This window comes from Hemitrygon akajei, chromosome 12, assembly GCF_048418815.1.
Source record: "Hemitrygon akajei chromosome 12, sHemAka1.3, whole genome shotgun sequence".
NCBI lineage: Eukaryota > Metazoa > Chordata > Chondrichthyes > Myliobatiformes > Dasyatidae > Hemitrygon > Hemitrygon akajei.
This window is the reverse complement of record NC_133135.1, coordinates 35,330,242-35,351,435: the sequence shown is the minus strand read 5'-3', so window position 1 is coordinate 35,351,435 and position 21,194 is coordinate 35,330,242. Positions and strand designations below refer to the sequence as shown.

Sequence of the window (21,194 nt, the reverse complement as noted above, 5' to 3'; positions counted from 1 at the left end):
GTGTATTTTTTCTTTTGCATAGATTATGTGCTACAGGATAGTCAATGTTACTTATTAAGGAAAAAGAAATTAATTTATATAGTACCTTTCACAACGTCAGGGAACTTATGAAACACCTTAAGCGTGGTACCTTCAATAAAGTGGGCCTGTATCTGTCAGTTTGGAACATTGTCCCACAAACTGCACCAGCCAGATTATCTGTTGCCTTTAAAGACTTTTTAAAAGATTAATATTTAGATTGGGAAATGGTTAAAAAATCCATTTCCCTTTTTGAAATTTCCACTCAAGGGTCCAGATGGGGCATCCGTTAAAGTCTCGTCCTCAGTCCTGCATTGAAGGAGGCTAGATTTTGAGCTCGGGTCTCTGGCAGGGCACTTCAGCTTCCTTCTGATTCAGTGCTACCACACAATTGACACATTTGGCTTTGCAAAGTGTTATGCGTTCTACATTTCTTAGAGTAAACTATGCCTGTCGCTTCCTTTTCCAAGTGAATCTTTTTTTTGGCAATTCCCTCCTAAAGCTCGGCTTACTTTTCATGGTATTACTGACTGGGCCTTGGAATAAAGCCTTGTGGTGACCCCCTCCCAGCCAAAAGGCCTCCCACCTCTGCTGCCATAGTCTGTCAGCTGTTGATGGATTGATTTATCACATGAAGGTCAAGCCCAGGACTGCTTTTTCCCCTGAATTCAACAGAAAGGGATGTGAAAGTCCCCTGAGCACTAACTATTTTATCACTGTTTTCTTAAAAAATTACTTCCCACTGTACTCTATAAGCCTCAAACAATATCCCCTACAATTTAATTTATTGGCAACTGTCAGCGATTCTTTGGAGACTAGAAAGGTTATGAAAATTGAAGTATCATGCAGTATTTCTTTAGAATTCATGTTCTCTACTTCTATTCCTTTTTAGAGCATCAGTTGATTTTTTTTAACAAAGCAGAAGAACAAGATACGGTACACTGAATAAATTACATAACTTTTTGTCTGGCAGCTTGAGATATTCAAATATTAGCTGTTGGGTAGATAAAATGTCGAATCATTGTGATTATTTTGTGTGTGTGCGTGTGCATGTGTAGATAAAGTGCTGAGCCATTTCTTTTTATTTTGTATGTGACAGACAGAGACAGAGGGGGAGATAGAGAGAGAGAGAGAAAGAGAGAGACAGAGACAGAAAGACAGAGAGACAGAGAGAGAGGGGGGGATGGAGATGTATGTATATGGGCATAGTGTGTGTGTTGAAGCCAGTTGAACTTTTCTTTAGAAAGACAATTAGTAATCTGAAATCATTACTTAAATGTGTTGGAGGGAGGATACAAGTTCTAACTGAATAATTTACAAACCACCGGATCGATATTGCAAATACAGTATTTTTAAAGTAAAATATTTGCGAAATAGCAATCAACATTTTAAATTCTGTTTAGGGTTCCGTGTCTTGGTTTTAGCTTTAAACTCAAGGATTCCCCACTGTGTAATTCACCAACAGATTGGATGTGGTGAGTTTTATACAGAGTCTCCCACAGACCATAACTCAGTCATGCTACTTCCACTTTTAAGTTATGTGGTACCAAAGGAATGGACCCAGTTTTATTCTTTATTGAAAGCAGTTTGTTTTGCTCACTATTTTGTCCCTTGTAATTTTACATTGCTTCCCTTGCAGGTTTTTTTAATTAACTTGGACATTTCAAGGCAGAAGTAAACAAGCAATCCCAGTGGAAGATAATAGTGAGTAGTGGGAAGCAGTTGCTTGTGCAATCTCCCTTCTGGGGAAGAGAACGAAAAAAATAACAAGTAGACAAGAGAAAGAAAATGCAAGTCCTTGGCCACAACAAACCGTTGCATTTTCATTGTTGCAGGTGCTGGAGAATGTTAGAAATTCGAATTTAAGAGCAAGCTTGAAATTTTTTTTTAGGAATTTGCAGCCCTTGTATCCATCAGATTTGTTACCTATGAGAGGCACTTACAATAATGCCAGCAGTCCAGGGATTGAGCAGCAGAAGGGCACAGACCAGGAATGTGCAGGCCAACACGATGCTGACGGTGAGCAGTAACCAGTGTCGCAGGCCGATGTACTGTTCCCAGAACAGGAAAGGGTAGCCATTGGGATAGCTGAGCGCCCCCTTCTTGGAGAATTCCTCACAGATTGCTCTGATGCTCTCGATAGCTTCGATGAAATCCGAGGTCTGCTTCAGGCCAGTCAGGTAGAAAGGAAACTGGGCAAACTCGATCATCTCAGCAGCGGGAACTGGGTAAAAAGGCGAGGAGAGAAACTGTTAAGCGGCAGGAAAACTGATGTAGGCAGAACTCTGTAATGTGGAGGATTTCCCCCTCTTTATTATAGATTACTTGTATAACCTATGTTATTATTTTATTGCTTTAAAGGTGGTAACAACATCTCCAGGATTCCACACAGCTCCGTTTCATAGTCACAGAAAAGTGATGAACCTGCACTAACTGGAACAGGTGGAGTGAGAGTGCTGTAAAATGGATTTGCTGTCAAAGCTTAGACGTGGCATGTCAGTCACATGGAAACAACTGAGCACTGTGGACAAGACACAACCACTTGGTATGGTCACCGGATGCCCAGGTGACCTCCACAATGGGTCAGAGGATGTGACTGGTTACAACAGGTGCTGGATGCTAATTAGTTAAAGATGTTTTGTAGTACTGCAGTGACGGAGACGTCTGTCCAGAGGGGGAAACTGAGGTGACAGAATGTGTACTGAAACAGTCAGCAGAACCCTGATGAAACTGCTAGGCTCCAGCTGTGCCCAGGATCCCTTCGGCCTCTTTGGGCCACCCTGCTTCGTTGTCTGATGAAGTCAGCTTCAGCTTTAAACTTGGGACACAAGAACAATCTGAGGGGGTTTATTCTCCCTCAGCATCAGTTCATTGGCCTAATCACTGTCTGGAGAGTTTTAATGCAAAGGAAGCAGGCTTTTTCCTCTCAGGTTGGGGGAGATTAGGACTAGAGGTCACGGGTTTAGGGTGACTGGTAAAATATTTAAGGGGTATCTGAGGAGGAACTGCTTTATTGACAGGATGGTGAAAGTGTGGAACTCGCTACCAGCAGAAGTGGTAAATGCAGGTTCAATTGTAACATTTAAGAGAAGCTTGATTAGTTGCATGGATGAGAGAGGTTTGGAGGGTGGTTGTCCAGGTGCAGGTAGCTGGGACCAGGCAGAAGACCAGGTAAGCATGGACTAAAGGACCTGTTTCTGTAGTGTAGTACTCTATGACTCTAAGTACAAGAAAATGCGAGTTCCTTATCGCATCAGGACAACACTACACCAACGTATTGCTGCCACTTCTCTAGTGGTTTGGCTTCGAAGCAATGACCGCCTGCGTCCGTGTTGAGGCATATGGAGCCTCTTCCTTCCATGGTGATATTATAGACAATGTCAGACTTACTTTAAAATGAATTCCAACATGATTAGCAAGTGGTACCATGTGCACGCTGTCATTGTTCAATGAACCAAAGACTAATTCTTATCAAAACTAGCCACTGCAACTAGGGAAACTGGAATTACAAATAGGAATAGACACCAAACTGAGTTTGCTTTCAACTCTATTGATGAATTGTTTTTTTTTCATATTCATGTGGGGAGAAGTTTATCAATGTATCTCAGAGTTAAATTCTAAACTTTTGAAGCAAATTTCTTTATTCACTTACACACACATTCTGATGCCCTTCTCAGCACTTACTTCTCAAATTCTCTCCAGTTGTGTCATATCTGTCGTGAATCCACTCAGGGGGGTGAGGGTTGAAGTTAGCCTGAGACGCAGCATAACCCAGAGGGTCATTGCTAACCCACACCGTGAGATAGATGTAGAAGATATCAGGATTTATGATCCCATCCTCGTCCACCAATCGCCTTGACGATAGCTATAATAAAAATGAGGACACTGTCATTACACCTTGCATGGGACATGACAAATTACTGTATCAGCACAAATGAGCACTAATCAATCTAAGAATTTATGAAATGATTGAGCATGAAAATATCGGTCTTCATCTCCTGCACAATTTGATATCTCTTCTTATTTCACTTCTGTCTAAACACTAAAGTGGAGCAGCAGTAATTTTTATCTTGTGCTGTGGTAGAATCGGACTTGGGGAGCAGAGCATGATGGGCAGAAAAGACCTCACCAGCCATGACAACACAATGTCATGAGCCCTAACACGAGCTACACATAATCTCCTCGGATAGGACTGAGACTGACAAACAAAACAAAGAGGAACTGCAAGATGAAAGTCTGAAAAGAAATCTCTCTAACTTCCAAGAGTCTTTCCAGCAAGTTCTGGGAGCTCACCCTGAGCCAATATTTTTGGTACTTCAGGTATCTGGAATATTCCACCCTCTACTTAGTTCTGGGTGTATTCCCTTAGCAACTTCAATCCCATCTATGCCATTTCCTACTTCAGGTATCCCTGTAATCTAACTGGGTGACCTGGTGACAAACTTCCGGAGAAAGTAATACTTCTGCCATTTAAGTTCAGCTCATACGGACAGACCAAAAACAAACCTGGTTATAGTTGAAGGGTTCCTTCTTGTTTCCTGTCTGTATGAGTAATTTATAGGCAAGGATACCATCTTCTGAACCATTACGGTAACTCTCCCTCGTGATTTTCCCTGTCCGCCAGTCTTCATCAAATGCAGCCTGTAGCCCTGAGTGAGCAAGACATTTGCTATGAGAAGGGTCCACAATACAGTTCTACAACTTCTTGGAAATCTCTTAATCTTTTGAAGAACCGAACATTGTACGAGATTAAGATGGTCAATCAAACATCCCTAGATGAGCATGCTTCACCTTATTATTGTTAAAACAATATCGATAAAGCCTTCCAACTATAATGAGGCTTTTGAAATGCAATTGCCACCAGGTCAAGTGTAGATACAGGAGATTTTCCTCACATTGCTACCAATACATCAGACAGCAGCAATAAATTATTGCAGGGTAGCTTCCAATGATTCCTTGTCACCAGTTGTGTAGTGACCTGGCCTAAACAATCAATTATATAATAGGCTTAATTGTAGTATCACAATTTCAGGCAAGCAAAAGCTAGTCCAATTCTGTAAAGGGAGATATGGTCCACTCCACTGGATTTTGGCCCTAAAGGCAAAAGTCTATCTATAACTTTCACTTTCAATTCATCTGTACCCTTGATTTGTCTTCCTGTCCTGCACTAACTTTAATGGAAGTAACTACAAGCATTAGCTTTCATTGAGAAATCTTCCAAGGCATTGCTTAATATGATCCATGTGGCTTTCTGGTACGAGTGCTAGAATGAAGACTTAGAAGATTATTTTTATTTGTCGCACGAACGTCGAAACATCAAAACGTACAGTGAACTGCATCATTTGTATCAAATCAAAATCAGCGAGGATTGTGCTTGGGGCAGCCCGCAGTGTAGGCAACTTGTCCAAAGTCAACATGGCATGCCCACAGCTGACAAACCCTAACCATACAGCTTTGGAACGTGGGAGGAAACCAGAGCACCTGGAGGAAATGAGCACAGTTATGGGGAGAATGCACAAGCTCCTTACAGACAGCAGGGGAATTGAACCGTAATCAGTCATTACTGCCACTATAATGTGATGCACTAACCACTATGCTACCCCAATGATACTAATGGGTCAAATTTGAAAGGAAGTATCAAACTTAGTTACTGTGGCTCATGCAAGAACAGACTTATCTCACCTAAAGCCTACTCACCTGCAATACACTAATTATACTACTGGGGCAATTAAAGAAGAAATTTATTTCATGCAAATCTGATGCTTCAGTCTTCCTACTCCCCCCCCCCCCCCCCACCACCTCACCAGCCCTTACTGATAGTTATGCTCGCTACTGAAATGGGAAAGTCATGCTCCCCCAGTCCACGACATCCTTCGGCAAAAATCACACGGCTGGAGGAACTGAGTAGGTCAGGCAGCATCTGTGGAGGAAGGAGGATCAGAGGGAGGTTGAATGTTCAGACCACCCATCCGTCTGCCTCCATAGATGCTGCACGACATGCTGAGTTCCTCCTGGCCTTTTTTTGCTTCAGTTTACACCATCTGCAGTCTCTTGTATCTCCTCTGCCATCCTTCACTCTGACAAGCATCAAGGCTTGCCCTATATTTCAAAAGAATGGCTCAAGGAAAACTTCTCTGAACAATTCAATTTAGAAAGAAATCCATTTCAAAGCATTAATTTACATCACTGAGAATAAACCACAATTAAGATCCGGGAATGCATGGAGTGTATTAAAGGGCATAGTTTGCAAGATTTTTAAAAAAGTTTTAGAACGTTCAATGATATCCTGTGTGGTCTAACAGAAAAGGATATACGGTTTTTCAAACAGCATCAGTCTGTTCAATCTGTTATGGCTGTGACAGAGGCATTTTTTAAAACTTAAATTAAAATATTTTTTAATTAAATTTAATATATAAAATAATTAAAATTTTTTTTTAAATAAACTGGGCGTTTGTTTCCTCGTACTAGTTTTATTGATCTGTGTCTCTAAGGCTCCTTGAGTGATAAAATCTTTACACTCACTGACTTAGAGCTTGCTGAGTCAAGGTGAATTGTTTCACCAAAACGGTAGAAATAAACAGCACATTTTGCTGCTAACAGCATTGTGGAATAATCATGCTACATATGAGTGACACAATTACTAGCACAGAAAGAGTAGGGTGTTCAAGCTGTGTTTAAAAAAAATGAAATATCAAATCTGTCGTCAAGAGCTTATCCTACAGGTAAATCTCCAGAGATGTGGCAATCTGGCTGTGAAGCAAGAAGTATACTTAAACAAAAAAAGACTGATCTCTGCATGAAAAATGAACAGAGATGGATGTTATATTACAAAGGTGGTCTTTCAACCAAATACATTTACCTATTACGGTTAAATAATAGGCTGTATAATGCATACACACTTTGATCATAAATAGACGTTGAACTTAAATGATATATTTTTATTTAATTTGGAGATATAGCAGGGTAACGGGCCCTGCCACCCAACAAGCCCACACTGCCCAATTACACCTGTGTGACCAATTGACCTACTATTCTATACATCTTTGGAATATGGATGGCGATTGGAACACCCGGAGGAAATCCATGTGGTCACGGGCAGAACATACAAACTCCTTATGGACAGCAGCAGGGAATGAAACCCAACTGCTGGCACTGTAACAGCATCATACTACCATACCGCAAGAACATTCAAGGAGACCCCAGCGAGGATTACTTGGAAGAACTGAGAATGGGGATGGGATGATTCTAGAGACCCCCAAAGATTTGCCTTTTTTTTGATGCAGAGCTGCACAGATACACTTAGGAAACGTTGTCCACTGTCTGTCAACGACATAGGTTCGAAAAACATTGTTGGTGAGACCCTTGGGAGCTTCGGGTCAAGGGTTTCGAGGACTGAGGATTTCTAGCTCTCAGAAACTTCAAATACTAAGTACACTCGGTGACTATCTGAGCTGACAGAAGCTGTACAGAATGAGCATATCTTTCTGCAAAATGGAAAAAGTGGAATTTCCCGGTGGCTAACCATTTTAATTACTATCCTCATTCCCACTCTGACATGTCAGTCCACGGCCTTCTCTATTGCCACAATGAGGCCATTCTGGTGGGGAGGAGCAACACTCTATATTCCGTTTAGGTAGCCACCAAACTGATGGCATGAACATCAATATCTTCTTCCACTAATTTTTTCTCTCCCCCTTTCCCTATTCTTCTATTCCCCATGCTACCCTCTTATCTCTTCTCCTCACCTACCGATCATCTCCCCCTCATGCCCCTCCTCTTTCCCTTTCTCTCATGGCCCACTTTCCTCTCCTATCAGATTCCTACTTCTTCAGCCCTTTGCCTTTTCCACCTATCACCTCCCAGCTTCTTACTTCATCCCACCCACCTGGACTCACTCATCGCCTTCCGGCTAACCTCCTTCCCCTCCCTCACCTTTTTATTCTAGCATCTTAGACCATAAGATATAGGAGCAGAATTAGGCCATTTGGCCCATTGTGTCTTCTCCACCATTTCATCACAATGAATCCAATTTTCCTCTCCACACCAATCTCCTGCCTTCTCCCCATGTCCCTTCATGCCCTGACCAATCAAGAATCTATTATACATAAAGATTTGGTCTTCACAGCTGCCTATGGCAAAGAATTCCAGATTCACTGCTCTCAGGCTAAAGAAATTCCTCCTCATTTCCAATCTAAAAGGACGCCCCTCTATTCTGAAGCTGTGTCCTCTGGTCTTAGATTCTCCCATCATAGGAAACATGCCCTCCATGTCCACTCTTCACTCTTCCTTCTCAGTCCTGATGAAGAGTCTCAACACGAAACATTGACTGTTTATTCATTTCCATAGATGCTACCTGACCTGCCGAGCTCCTCCAGAATTTTGTGTTTGTTGCTTCAGATTTCCAGCACCTGCAGACCTTCTCATGTTCAGACCTAAAGTCTGTAGGCAGGTATAATGTAGAAAAGTACCTTGTGAGGGGAACATGCATATGAGTTGCAGAGAGTGAGAGAGGAGAGAGAGAAAGAAGAGGGAGAGAGAAAGAGATAGATAAAATCAGGGTTGTTGTACAGTGTCACTTGGAAAACAACACCAATTCACATGAAGAAAGTTTTGAAAAAAGTTATTATAAAAGAATCCTAATCTTCAGCCTTGTAAAGAGACGCCAATGAGCGTCTTCAGTTACAGGGCTAAGGTAGGGTAATGATCTGACCTCATGCATGGTCTCGGTAGAGTGTTGGCTGTTTGGCAGAGAAATTCTGCTGAAATGTAAACACACCTTGTCATTCAATCTCACAAATGCAATCAACCCAAACCCTCAAGGCATGAGGATGTAATACGAGTCGATTTACTCGGGAAAGAAAAAAGCGTTGTTGTATTTCCTGCTTTGCCTTCCCCTTCCCTTCCCACCCCCCACCCACACCCCTCCAATTCAACCCTGAAGGGAATTTAAGTCTTCAGAAAACATTTTTGTACTCTATGTTCAGGAGAGCTGGGAGGCAGCTGTGTATTCACCGATGAATGTCTCAGCACAAAGCTGTTTACTGGTAACAGAGGGCACCACCAAGTCCACACAGGGAAAGTTTTAGGACAAAGCAGGAGCTGACACATTTTTAGCAGTAGGTCACATGGAAAAATATTAAGAGCACATCAAAAAGACATTAAAGAGGAAAGGGAAGGGCTGCACTAGATATGTAGCGCTTAGATTTATCAACAGTTATCAGCAAGCATATTACAGCACTGTCGTTTGCAAGGGATTTGTTCATTCTCAGCTGCAGCAGCCTTCAAACTGAGATGCAGGATTTTATGTTCACATCCACAGGTATTTCCGATCAACACAAGAGAACTTTTTTTTAATGCTGCACTTTCTATGATGGCACAAGAGACTGAACATGCTGGAACCAGGAGCAAAAATCTGTTGAAGGAACTCAGTAGGTCTGGCATCATCTGAGGAAGAAAATGAATTACTGATGTTTCAGATCAAACCCCTGCACCAGGATCGAGAGCAGGGCTTACAACTGGAGTTGTGAACAATTCCTGAGTTCCTCCAGCAGACTGTTCAGTTGCTCCAATTTCTCTGTGATGCTTGCATTTAAAAGTAAAGCATCTGTAACTATCGCTACTGAGTGCATCTCGATAGAAGCAAAGAATTTGCTTCAAAAGGCAAAATGGCTTTGGATTTGAAAAATATCAGAACCGTTTCTGTGGTGACACAAGTTGTTATTTTCCTTTGCAGCACAAGGGTGGTCAACAATAGTTTAAAAAATGCTCGTTCCCTTCCTCAGTAAAGTTAGTATCCGTACGGTTCTTTCACAGAGTCCAGAAGAACGGAAATGAATTCCTCACCCCACTGATACTGTGCCAGCCATCAAGCTTCCAATACTCAAAGCCTACACCAGTCTCATTTCACTCTATTCACAATCACATTAACAGCATCCAGATTCTGTTAATTACCTTCATGCTTAGTCACTTTACAATGTCCAATTAACCTACCTACCTGCACATCCAGAAGAAACCTGCGCATTTACAGCCAGAGAACAGGCAAACTCTGCATAGACAGCTTTGGCCAGAACTGAATTCAGGTTTCCAGAATCAGCTGCTCTGCTGGCTGTGGCACTGTGTCTTACCCTGCCCTTCAAATGAGCCACTCTGCCACTCTAAAATTGACTATGAATGTTGAAGTCAAAGGTTCAAAAGCTCATTTTATTATCGAAGTACGTATGCAGAACACAGCGATGAAATTTGTCTTCTCCAGCTAGCCATGCGATACAGAAGAGCATATAAGTAGTTGAAAGAAAGACGTCAATTCCCCTTCCACACAGGAAGAAAGAGATACAAAAACTAAAATGTTTTCGTATGGGATATCGAAAGAAAGTATTAGTAAGGGTCCTCCGCCAGATCCAGGATTTCATCAAGCAACTGTCAGTAAGCGTGCTCTCTCTGTGCTTTTTTCAGGGAAGGATGCGGACCAACTGAAAGTGCGTTGAAAATGATAAAGCCAAGATTCAGAGATTAAACTTCGTAAAACTTTTAAAAAATGAATCACTAAATCAAATGAATACCCAAATCATAGATTTATGGACAATATTGGAGCATGGTACTTATAATAAAAATGATAATTTGTTTAAATGAAATTTTAACATTAAAATAAATTTTCTATGATATAAATACTCAATGATTCTTTGAAAGTGGTTGTGCACTCAAAACTTGAAGTGTATTTTGGATGCTGCTTCGATTTCAAATCTTTTAAGTACCTCTGAAAGTTTGGATTTAAGCCTTCGCATTTGGTGATCCAGAAACTTAAGGAATCCAGTGCAATTTTACACAGTGCATCTGACCTACTCTACAGAAATTAGGCTCCTTCATCTTCATAATGCAAACACGAGGGGATCTGCAGATGCTGGAAATTCAAGCAACACACACAAAGTGCTGGTGGAATGCAGCAGGCCAGGCAGCATCTATAGGAAGAAGTACAGTCGATGTTTCGGGCCGAGACCCTTCGTAGTCCTGACGAAGGGTCTCGGCCCGAGACGTCGACTGTACTTCTTCCTATAGATGCTGCCTGGCCTGCTGCATTCCACCAGCATTTTGTGTGTGTTCCTTCACCTTCATGTTGTCATTATTCAATAACATATACCAGCCACCAATTTGCTTAGGTAATGAGTCATGGCTGTTTATCATTACAACTAAAACTGAAATGAAACACATATAGAAAACACCACTTTCTGTTAGGGGGAAAGGTGGAATTGTGCTAATTGGAAGTTCTCTGATGCTGGGATGCTCTTTTCTCTAGGTTTATTCTCTTTAGGTAGGTGTGCCCAAATATTTTTTCCTTGGAAAGTATATTCCTGAGTCCTTCCTTGCAACCTAGTCCAGCACCAACCCTTTGATAACTGTGTTTCTCCAATTCCAACTTCCGGTGTGTTCCCACACTTCCTCCTGCCCACCAGTGGCCTCCAAATTTGATAATCCCTCCATCAATGTCTCTCTCCCTCCTCCCCACCCAACACTTTAAGAAACCTATTACCACTAGCTTGTTTACCCAGGCTTTTCTTATATGATCTTCTTTGTCTGAGCATAACATTGCAAAAGTTTCCTCCAGTGAATCACCTTGGTACACTTTACTATGATGAAAATTGCAAGCTCTTGCTGCTGTTCTGTGATAAACAGAAAACTTTGGGAAGCAGTAAATGCGATGTCATTACCCTATCGCAATGCCACTGGAATGGGGGTTCGTCACAGAAAGAGCACATTTTCCCTTTCAGTCCTGCTTTCATTCAACGTTTGTGCACCTTTCATCCTAAATCCTGTTTCTCGCCTAGTATGCTGTATGCTTACCTCATCTATATTAGGTGCTTTGACATTAAGCTTACTGACCCGAGAAGAGAAGGCCTTTTTATGTTTCTAACAAGCTACACGCTCTCTAACACTGCAGGAGATCGTAGCAGGTAAATAAGTCCTTTCATTTCACAAGGACCATGAAAGTGTAAGCCTCTGTTGCTGCCTGTAAAGGTAAGTTAGGCAATTTATCCAAGAGACAAAGAAACGGATTCAGTTTTATAACTTGGTTTTTCCACCATATTCATCCCTTTTTCACATTTATTCATCAAAAATGATCCAGCAGTCTGAGTTTGTCAGACCACCCACACAGCTGTGTGTTCAGTTACTCAATCATTGTTTCAACAGCATTGCTAACATAAGCACTCAATGCTACTGCAGTACTATTTAATCGTTCTAGATTTTTCATAATTAAACAAATGTCAAAATAAAGGCCTTTTGCTTTTCATTATCTAACATTCAGATTCCTATTGCAATAAAAAATATTATTGGAGTCAGAAAAATCTAGAAATAGCAGCTTAGTAGCACTGAAACTCTTCAAGTTATGCACACAAATGAGTCTTGCTAATTATTACCATAACTGAAGCGTTCTTTGTGGAATCATGATGTAATTCCCTTGTCATTTGTGCCTGCCTCAATCTTTTTAAAACAACACACATTACATGGAAAACGTACATTTCCAAAGCTTGAGACACAGCAGATCAAGTGTAAGCCTCAGAACAAACAATATGCATTCAGATAGAAAACATTCCAGATGCTCGAAGGGGCAAGGTGGAGAAATAGAAATGATTGAGGAGAGTTGATATTATTTTTAAACTGCTAGCAGGAGAACTTGGGGGGGGGGGCAGAAAAGGTCTGAAATGGAACAAAAGTATTGCAGAACTAATTGAAGGACAAGGTAGCATTTTGCAAGATTGTTTTCTGGCATTTTTCTTATAAGCTGTTTAAAGTGTAAGTGTTCAATCAGCCAACAAATGCAATAACTTTGGAGAATTAGCAATATTGGTTAGATTTTAAAGGCGATATGTAATTGTCCCTACAGCTTTAGCTAATCCATGCAGTTCGACTTAACTGGGATCTAACAGGTTGAGAGAGAATAATGAGTATTAATATGGGGCAGGGGGAAACCATTGCAGAGTATTAGAAAAAGCTGCTGAAATTTACAAACTTAACCAGCTCTATTATGGGCACTAGCCTCCCCAGCGCTGAGGACATCTTCAAAAGGCAACACACACTAAAGGCTGGAGGAACTCAGCAGGTCAGACTGAATCCACGAAAATGGACAGTTGGTGTTTCGGGCTGCGATCCATCTTCAGGGAGGGAGCGATTCGTGCGGAATGTGGAGAGGCGGAGAGAGGTAAAAAAGTGTTTGGTGATATGATCCCTTCGGAGATGGTGGAAGTTGTGGAGGCTGATGGGGTGGTAGGTAAGGATAAGAAGAAATGTATCACTGTTAAGGTGGCTGGAAAATGGGGTGAACGCAAACCCCATTCTTTGAGCAAGGAGGACACCTCTAATATCTGGAAAGTGTAGCTTCATTCTGATGTGGTGGAGATATAGGAACTGAGAACAGACAACAGGTTGGGAAGAGGTATAATCAAGATAGCCGTGGGAATAGGTAGGTTTATAAAAGATGGTCGATAGTTAGTATCCAGAGATGGAGACAGAGGTAGAGGAATGCGAGAAGGTGTCAGAAATGGACCAAGTGAAGTTAAGGGCAGGGTGGAAGTTGGAGGCAAAGTTGATGTAATTGACGAGCTCAGAATGAGTGCATGAAGCAGCACCAATGTAGCAGAGGAAGAGTCGGGGAGCGTTAATGGGGCTGGTTGGAACATGGACTGTTTTAAGGTAGGCATAGCTGGGGCCCATGGCTAGCTGTCGAGTCTGGAGAAAGTGGGAGTAGCTGAAGGTATAATTGTTGGGGGTGGGAACCAGTTCTGCCAGATGGAGGAGGATGACGGTGGAGGGGAACTGATTAGTTCTTTCGTTGCAAAAGAAGCAGAGAGCTTAAGGTTTCTTGATGAGGGATAGAAGCGTTTTGGGACCGATCCTTCTGCTCATTCTGAAAATTGTCTGCGGCATTGGTTTAAGTAGGAAAGTTAGGTGGTGATTAACCTTTCTATTACAAGTTAATCTGTAGCAGGAATGCTGACATCTTCTGCTCAACATGAATCAGAAGCTGAGTGTGCACGTGTCTCTAACTGCAACGAGAAATGGCAAGTTTGGGTCAACTAACCACATTAGGATCACTGATGATCATCTCCTTTGACTTTCAGGAAAATATGTGATCTTTCAACACGGTAATGTCAAAAAAGCCCTCTGTCACAAGCAGGAAAGCCGCTGTTATTTTATCAGTTCACCAACGACGTAGGGACGTATGACTGAAACCAGAGCAAAATTTTTTGACATGAAAAATGACCTAAAATGAAATTAAATGTGTGGTTCTGAGTATGCAATATAGCTAGCTGAAATCATGAAAATAATTAACATCCTGATTGGCAAGTTACTTCCAGATTCCTTGCATCACTAAAATAGCATCACGGACCCTTGCAGTAATATTTCTTCAATACTCATTCAAGACATGAGGGCTTCGCTAGCTGAGCCAGCTTTTAATTGCCCATTCCTTGTCACCCCTAAGGTGGTGGTGGGGAACTACTGCAATATATTCTGGCATTCCTTACACAACAACCACCTACATGTCAATTTATGATTTCTGTTCTGCCTCTGTGTCAGCCACATGAGAAACGACAAGGCATCAAACAATTCATATAGTCTCTAGTTTGTTTGCTTTAAAACTTCACAGGGTTCTATTAGTTCAGTATAATACATACCCTATAGCTGTGGTCTGACACAAGAAAAAGACTCGCATTTCCATGTGTCTCAGAAACATCTCAGTATACTTTACATGCTATGAATTACTTTGAAGTACAGTGACAGTCACTTTCTATATATAAGGCCCCAAAATTTACATTCCTGCACTATTCTTCAGAACCCCAGACCCTGTTTCAAGTACCCCAAGCAATGTTGAAATTAACAGATGCTGAATTCAAAAGCTAATGTCATTACAAAACATTATGGCAGAGGATATACGAACAAGAAGATTAGGAGCAGATTATTATATAGTGGTGTGGTTTCTTAACCCTAAACCACTAATGGGGACCTGTTTTAAGTTTCTGCATTTCAGCCTCAGATCCCCAAGCTAACTGGTATTTTGTCTCGAGATGTCATTATGCATGCAAACTTATACACACTTAACGGCTCACTATTAAATAGTAAACAAAAGTATGAAAGGGAGGTTTTGTAATCTTACCTCTTAGCCAGTCCTGAATATAATGCAACCACATTTTTGGCAACTCTTTATTCTCTTCACGAACAATGTATTTGATGCTATCGAAACTCCTGTGCAGATCATAAAGCAACTTCTGGGATGCAGCATAATCAAACCCTCCCATGGAGACGATGTACATGTTGTAGAAGGAGAAATACTTGAACTGGGCTTCAATAAAATTGTACTCCTTGGTTTCACGAGGCACAATGTCTGTAAGGTACAGCCCATCATGAACCATGGTAGTTCCATAAAGGCTCATCCCAAGCAAGGCCATGAAGAGGATTAACACGACAATCTAGATTGTAAAAGTAAATTCATAAATGAACAAGTCTGTCGCACTTCAGATCAGAATACAATACATGGCATTTATCCAGAGCAATAAAGCTTTAGTGGTTTTTGGGGGATAAAGTTATATATTCTCACATTGCTCCAACAGAATTTCAGCAGGGGACCTTATTGAAAAGACTAGATAGAGTTGACAACTCCTTCTCCCCCACCCTCACTCACAATGCTGGTCAAGCTGCTGAGACCCCCCCCCCCCCAGTAGATGATATTCTCCTGCAGTTTCCACCATCTGCACTCCTGTGCCCCCATGGTTGTCCTAGAGGAGGACTAATTTTCTCAGCACAGGGTATGACATCAGTGTCAGTCAAGGAAGTGTGACTCATACTGGGGAAGGGTTCTGTTAATTTTCTAACAACCAGAAGAAAGTTATAAACAGTTACTCAATCTGAGTTCAAGTGATCAGAGCTTAAATTTCTTGGCCATAACCTTTAAAGGACAAAATAGTTGAAAATTATTTACTTTAGATTCAGTCCTCAGAAGAAGTGGAGCGTACTTGTCCCGTGCAAAATCGGTCAGATTCCATTTGACGAAGGGTATCTGAACACAGTTCCTGCAGACCTTTGCCTCGTCCACCTGGGCCAGTAAGTCCCGCGTTGAGCTAGTGGGGTCCATTCCCTGGGAGCCAATGTGCTCGGCTGGAGGCACGATGACTGAAGGAGTTGAAGAGATCTGAGATGTTGGAGAAATGATGGTGACAATGTGTTGGCCAGTGGGATCGCACTGGGTAAATGCCTGAACTGTGGTGGTGATCTGGGTGCTGTGGGTATATGTTGGCCCTCCATTCAGAGAAGGGTGAAAGTTATGGATATCATTCACATCTGCAAACTCTTGTGGTTGGACCCGTATTACTCTCGTTGAGCAGAGGCTGAAAAACAAAATATATAGTGTATTCCATTCTACATTGATAGCATTATATATTGTTATATGCATTACAATGCTGAATAGTAATAGTTAATATAGCAAAATTAACTATTATTATGGTCAACTTTTATTAGAGTTAATAAAATTAACTATAGTAATTTTATAAAAAGTTTTCATCGATCATCAAAAAACATAAGTAGTAATCGCTAATTGTTACTAACTATCTACTGAATTAATTCCTGAAGTCAAATTATGGCCTTGAAATTACTCCCACATATCCCTTTCATGGCTGAAAGCAGCTTTGTTCCATGCTTAACCCTTCTTAAGAAAGTAACAGATGTTATGGTGGATGCCAGTGTCTGAGACATTTCGATTCATGGTGGTGTCCAGATCATGGGATTATTCAGCTACACACCATCTCCTGTTTTAAAACTCAGATATACAATGTATCTCAAGTTATTTACCAATCAGATGTTATGAGAACTTCCCACTTTGAATGGTCTTTCTTTCTCCAATAGTTTTTTCAGTGTTCAAAGATTCAAAGTGCATTTTTTTTATCAACAAATGTATAAATTATACAAACCTGAGATTTGGTTGCTTAATAGGCAGTCGCAAAGGAAGGAACCTGAAAGAACCCAGTTAAAGACCAACCCCCAGCGTCCACAGAGAAAGAGAAAAAAAAACAAATCATGCAAACAATAGAAACAAACAACAACAACAACACTCTGAACCAAACTGAATTTCCAGAGCAGCTCGGAGTAGGCCCAAAGCCTTGGTATTCAGTATATCATATTGGCAGGGCAAGTCACTGCATAGTTCACAGACATGAAGCACAGCAGCCAAGTACAGTCTCGCAGTCTTAGGGTCCCGGGGAGAGGAATCCCCAGACCATTCGGGCCAGCACTTAAACCATCCGAACCTCGCACGAGGTTCCGGGCCCCAAATTGGTCCCCGGCCTAAATTTCACTGCCAGAGAAGTTGTTTTCAACCTCTCCAAATCGACTCGGCACTTAGAGCGATCCACCCTCGCTCCCAGGAAAGTTGGATGGGCATTGGAAGCTTCTCCCCTCCAAATCGTTCACTCCATCCAGCACAGCTCCAACTCCAAGTGTGTCAATTTTGCAGTACACCAGCAGGACACGTGTCTAGGTTTTGCTATCTTAAACCAGAAGTTGTTAGGATCTTACTCGGAGGTGAATCTGGTGAAACTCTGTTTCAGGGAACAGTGGCAAGTGAATTGCCAGCAGATTATATATTGTACCAGTTGGATCACGGGAAAAGGGATTTTGAAATGGAAGAAAAAGATCAATTGATTCACTTTTGATGATGACCTTTGACTGGTTACACCTCCGCTTAGTCTTGACAAATAATGGCATAAATTCTGACTTTGTCCTTATCTTTGTGATCAAATCCAGAGACTCTATTAGAAGAGCAAATCTCACCTGGAAAAACAGCAGAAAATATCCAGCCTTTTGTCTTCCCGTCGATGAAGATCCAAGCTTAAGATGGCAGGAAAGATGAGGAGCACCATAGCAAAGTTAAAAACCACAACTATTGCAGCCTGTAAGGGGCAAAGAATAGAGAAGTTAATATCATTGTATCATTACCCAGATTTGGAAATCTGCAGAATTAGTACTTTGAAAAAGCCACAAAGGAGAGAGTGGGATGAGGGAAGTGGTTTTTATTAATGATAAAGTCAACAGCCCACCATGAGTACTTATTGTTCTGCTGTAATACTTGGAGGAGAGGTACTTCTACATAATATGTCATTCTTTCTAGAATTTTAACTTCTCAAATATGATGCTACATCATCAAATGCATTTGTTACTGTTTGCTTTCTTCTTATGTTAATGAACTCCAGCACTGTCTTGTCAGACTGCCTACAGTTTAGCATGCCCCTTTAAGATCTGAAAGAAACACAGTTGAAAATCTATAGCTTCACTGTAGGCCCCAGGCCTCAGGCAAAGAACAGCAGTTTCTGATTTCTAACCAAGATATTTCCAGCTTTAAGTGAGCTGTACTACAACCCTAATTCCAGACCTCACCAAAGCCCCATATTTAGCCAAGGAAAATATTAAATCACTTAAGAACTTGATGCAAGAAACCCCTTCTCCCTTAAATATGCCCCCTCTGACTCCTTTCCTCTATATTAACATTAAAGTGAAAGACTCCTAAAGTCACAGTAGTCTGATGTAAGAGAATAAGGAGGGGTGAAGTTGCCTAAGGCAGCCATTATAATGTATTATTATCTCCCAGACCACCCAGTGAGCCCAGGAAGATCACATTGCTGGAGCTGACATGTAGCTGATATAGCCCATCATTTATTGTCAACTACCTTGGCTGTGCAAATTGAAGGCCTGCTTGCAGGCCAGCCCAGTGTTCTTCCCTGTCAGGTTATTGATGCTTAATGCTCTTTGTATTGCTTTCAATCAACATCTCCAGGCTTTGCCAAGTACAGTAGGCCAACGGGACTCTTTTCATTCAGCATGTTTGTTTGCTCGTTCTGTGCCATCTCGTATGATGTGGTCAATCACTGTCTTTCTATGACCATGCTTGATCTTGGCAAAGTTGTCTACATTAGTGGTTTGCCATTGCTTTCTTCTGGGCAGTGTCTTTACAAAACGGGTAACCCCAGCCATTACCAATACTCTTCAGAGATTGTCTGCCTGGCTTCAGTCGTCACATAACCAGGACGTGATATGCACCAGCTGCTCATATGACCATCCACCAACTGCTCCCATGGCTTTACGTGACCCTGATTGATGGGGGGGGGGGGGGGGGGGAGGTAGGGGAGGCTAAGCAAGCACTACACCTTGCCCAAGGGTGACCTGCAGGCTAATGGAGGGAAGGAGCCCCCTACACCGCCTTTGGTAGAGACGTATCTCCACCCTGCCACCTATATTCAACATGTAAATACGAACAATGTTTTCAGGAGGGCAAAGGAGAGGAAAACAATCTCTGATCGGTGGAAATTAAATGTTTTTGTCATGTTATTTTCTTTAGCTCTTACTCCCCAATAAAAATAACCATTCTATAAATGGACTGGGTTGTCCATTTACTGATCCCTCCTATCTAATGACTGTAATCCTACTCCCAGTGAATAAATTAGTCATCAATCAATTTCAGTAACAACTCTAAAAAGGTGTGTTTGGGTATGGAACAATTTATTCAAAGCATGTAAGACGGAGGAAGTATGACTTGCCATCTCTCTAAAATTGTATCTGCATCCAGATTTAAAATGCAAAGTAGAAACATTTTGCATCTCTCTCACATCTGAACCCGTCCCCCTGCTTCAAATATAGCTCAAGTTTTTCTAAATGGTAACAGTTTCTTCCTCTGTGTTTACTGTCTGAGACATTACGACATGATTATCACTGTCGCATCAACTGTGGATGACAAGTTTTTGTTGAGATTAACTGGAAAGATGTCTGAGTACAGGCAGGCCTAAATGGGAGGGGAGAATTAAAGTGTAAGTACTGGAGAGCTCAAGGCCACGTTTCAGGATTTGGTGGAGAGGTTTACCACTACAATCATCCCATCTTTCCTTTTGATACTCCATACATGTCTGGCTTGTGTTGGCACGTGGCCAAGTGGTTAAGGTGTTCGTCCAGTTATCTGAAGGTCGCTAGTTCGAGCCTTGGCTGAGGCTGTGTGTGTGTCCTTGAGCAAGGCACTTAACCACACATTGCTCTGCGACGACACCGGCTGTATGGGTCCTAATGCCCTTCCCTTGGACAACATTGGTGGCGTGGAGAGGGGAGACTTGCAGCTTGGGCAACTGCCAGTCTTCCATAAAAAAAACCTTGCCCAGGCCTGCGCCCTGGAAACCTTCCAAGGTGCAAATCCATGGTCTATCGAGACTAACAGAGGCCTACCTACATGTCTGTCTTCAATACTGATATCACTAGAGCATAACCAGTGCTCTGTTTTTTTGGATTTCAGGTGCCAACAGTGGTTCTATGATAACTATTTGTTCCTTTCTTTTCAAATTCTTCTAGCTCCAACGAAGGATTGCAGATAAAAAAATCACTTGCTTCTCTCTGTATTCACATTGCTAGGTCAACATTATCTCTTGTGATTTCAGATTTCCAATATCCACAGCAGTCTACTTCTGTCTCTAAGTACTCATTTAACATGTCTGTAAGTATGTTTTTTAAATTAAGTATCATTAATTGGTCTCCAACTTAGCTGTTGTTTAGAGCCAATTGTCATCATAGTCAACAATTCCCAAAATAGAAAATGGTATCTCTTTCAGGCATAAAGAGAGGAGGACTTAAGAAGGAATTTCTTTAGCCAGAGGGTGGTGAATCTGTGGAACTCATTGCTACAGATAGCTTGGAGGCCAAGTTATTGAGGATATTTAAAGTGGAGGTTGAAAGGTTCTTGATTAGTAAGATGTTAAAGGTTAAGGGAGAAGACGGGAAAATGCAGTTGAGAGGGATAACAAATCAGCATGATAGAATGGTGGAGCAGACTTGATGGGCTGAATGGCCTAAATCTGCTCGTACGTTTTGTGGTCATATAAAGTTACAGTAAAAAAAAAACACTTATACGATTTTCTACTTTTGAGACCACCAGTGCAGGTTGCAACTTACTGGCAGTATTAGAAAGGTGTCTACTGGATAGCAAGTAATTAACATTCTCAGGAGTCAAATCGTATGTTTTATAAGGGGCTACAAGTTAAAAGGGGAAAAGCAGCATGCAAAATTTGGTTTCCATGATTGCCTTTCAAGTGTATAAAAAATTCAATGTCGATGACATCCTAAGTCAAGGGAAACATGCAGTCGTAGTGGTCCTGACCCCATCC

The 21,194-nt window shown here is 41.5% G+C and overlaps 1 protein-coding gene across 1 annotated transcript in view; it reads right to left on the bottom strand.

Annotated features, from left to right (window-relative positions):
- The window catches only part of ptch2 (patched 2), a 110,515-nt gene that overhangs the window by 17,709 nt on the left and 71,612 nt on the right, over positions 1–21,194 (bottom strand). The window contains exons 13-18 of the mRNA XM_073062894.1: positions 17,830–17,948; positions 15,986–16,391; positions 15,164–15,476; positions 4,525–4,667; positions 3,703–3,883; positions 1,962–2,242 (exon numbers count right to left, since the gene is read on the bottom strand). Of these exons, the coding sequence (XP_072918995.1) occupies positions 1,962–2,242; positions 3,703–3,883; positions 4,525–4,667; positions 15,164–15,476; positions 15,986–16,391; positions 17,830–17,948 (1,443 nt within the window). The remainder of the gene's footprint in view (positions 1–1,961; positions 2,243–3,702; positions 3,884–4,524; positions 4,668–15,163; positions 15,477–15,985; positions 16,392–17,829; positions 17,949–21,194) is intronic.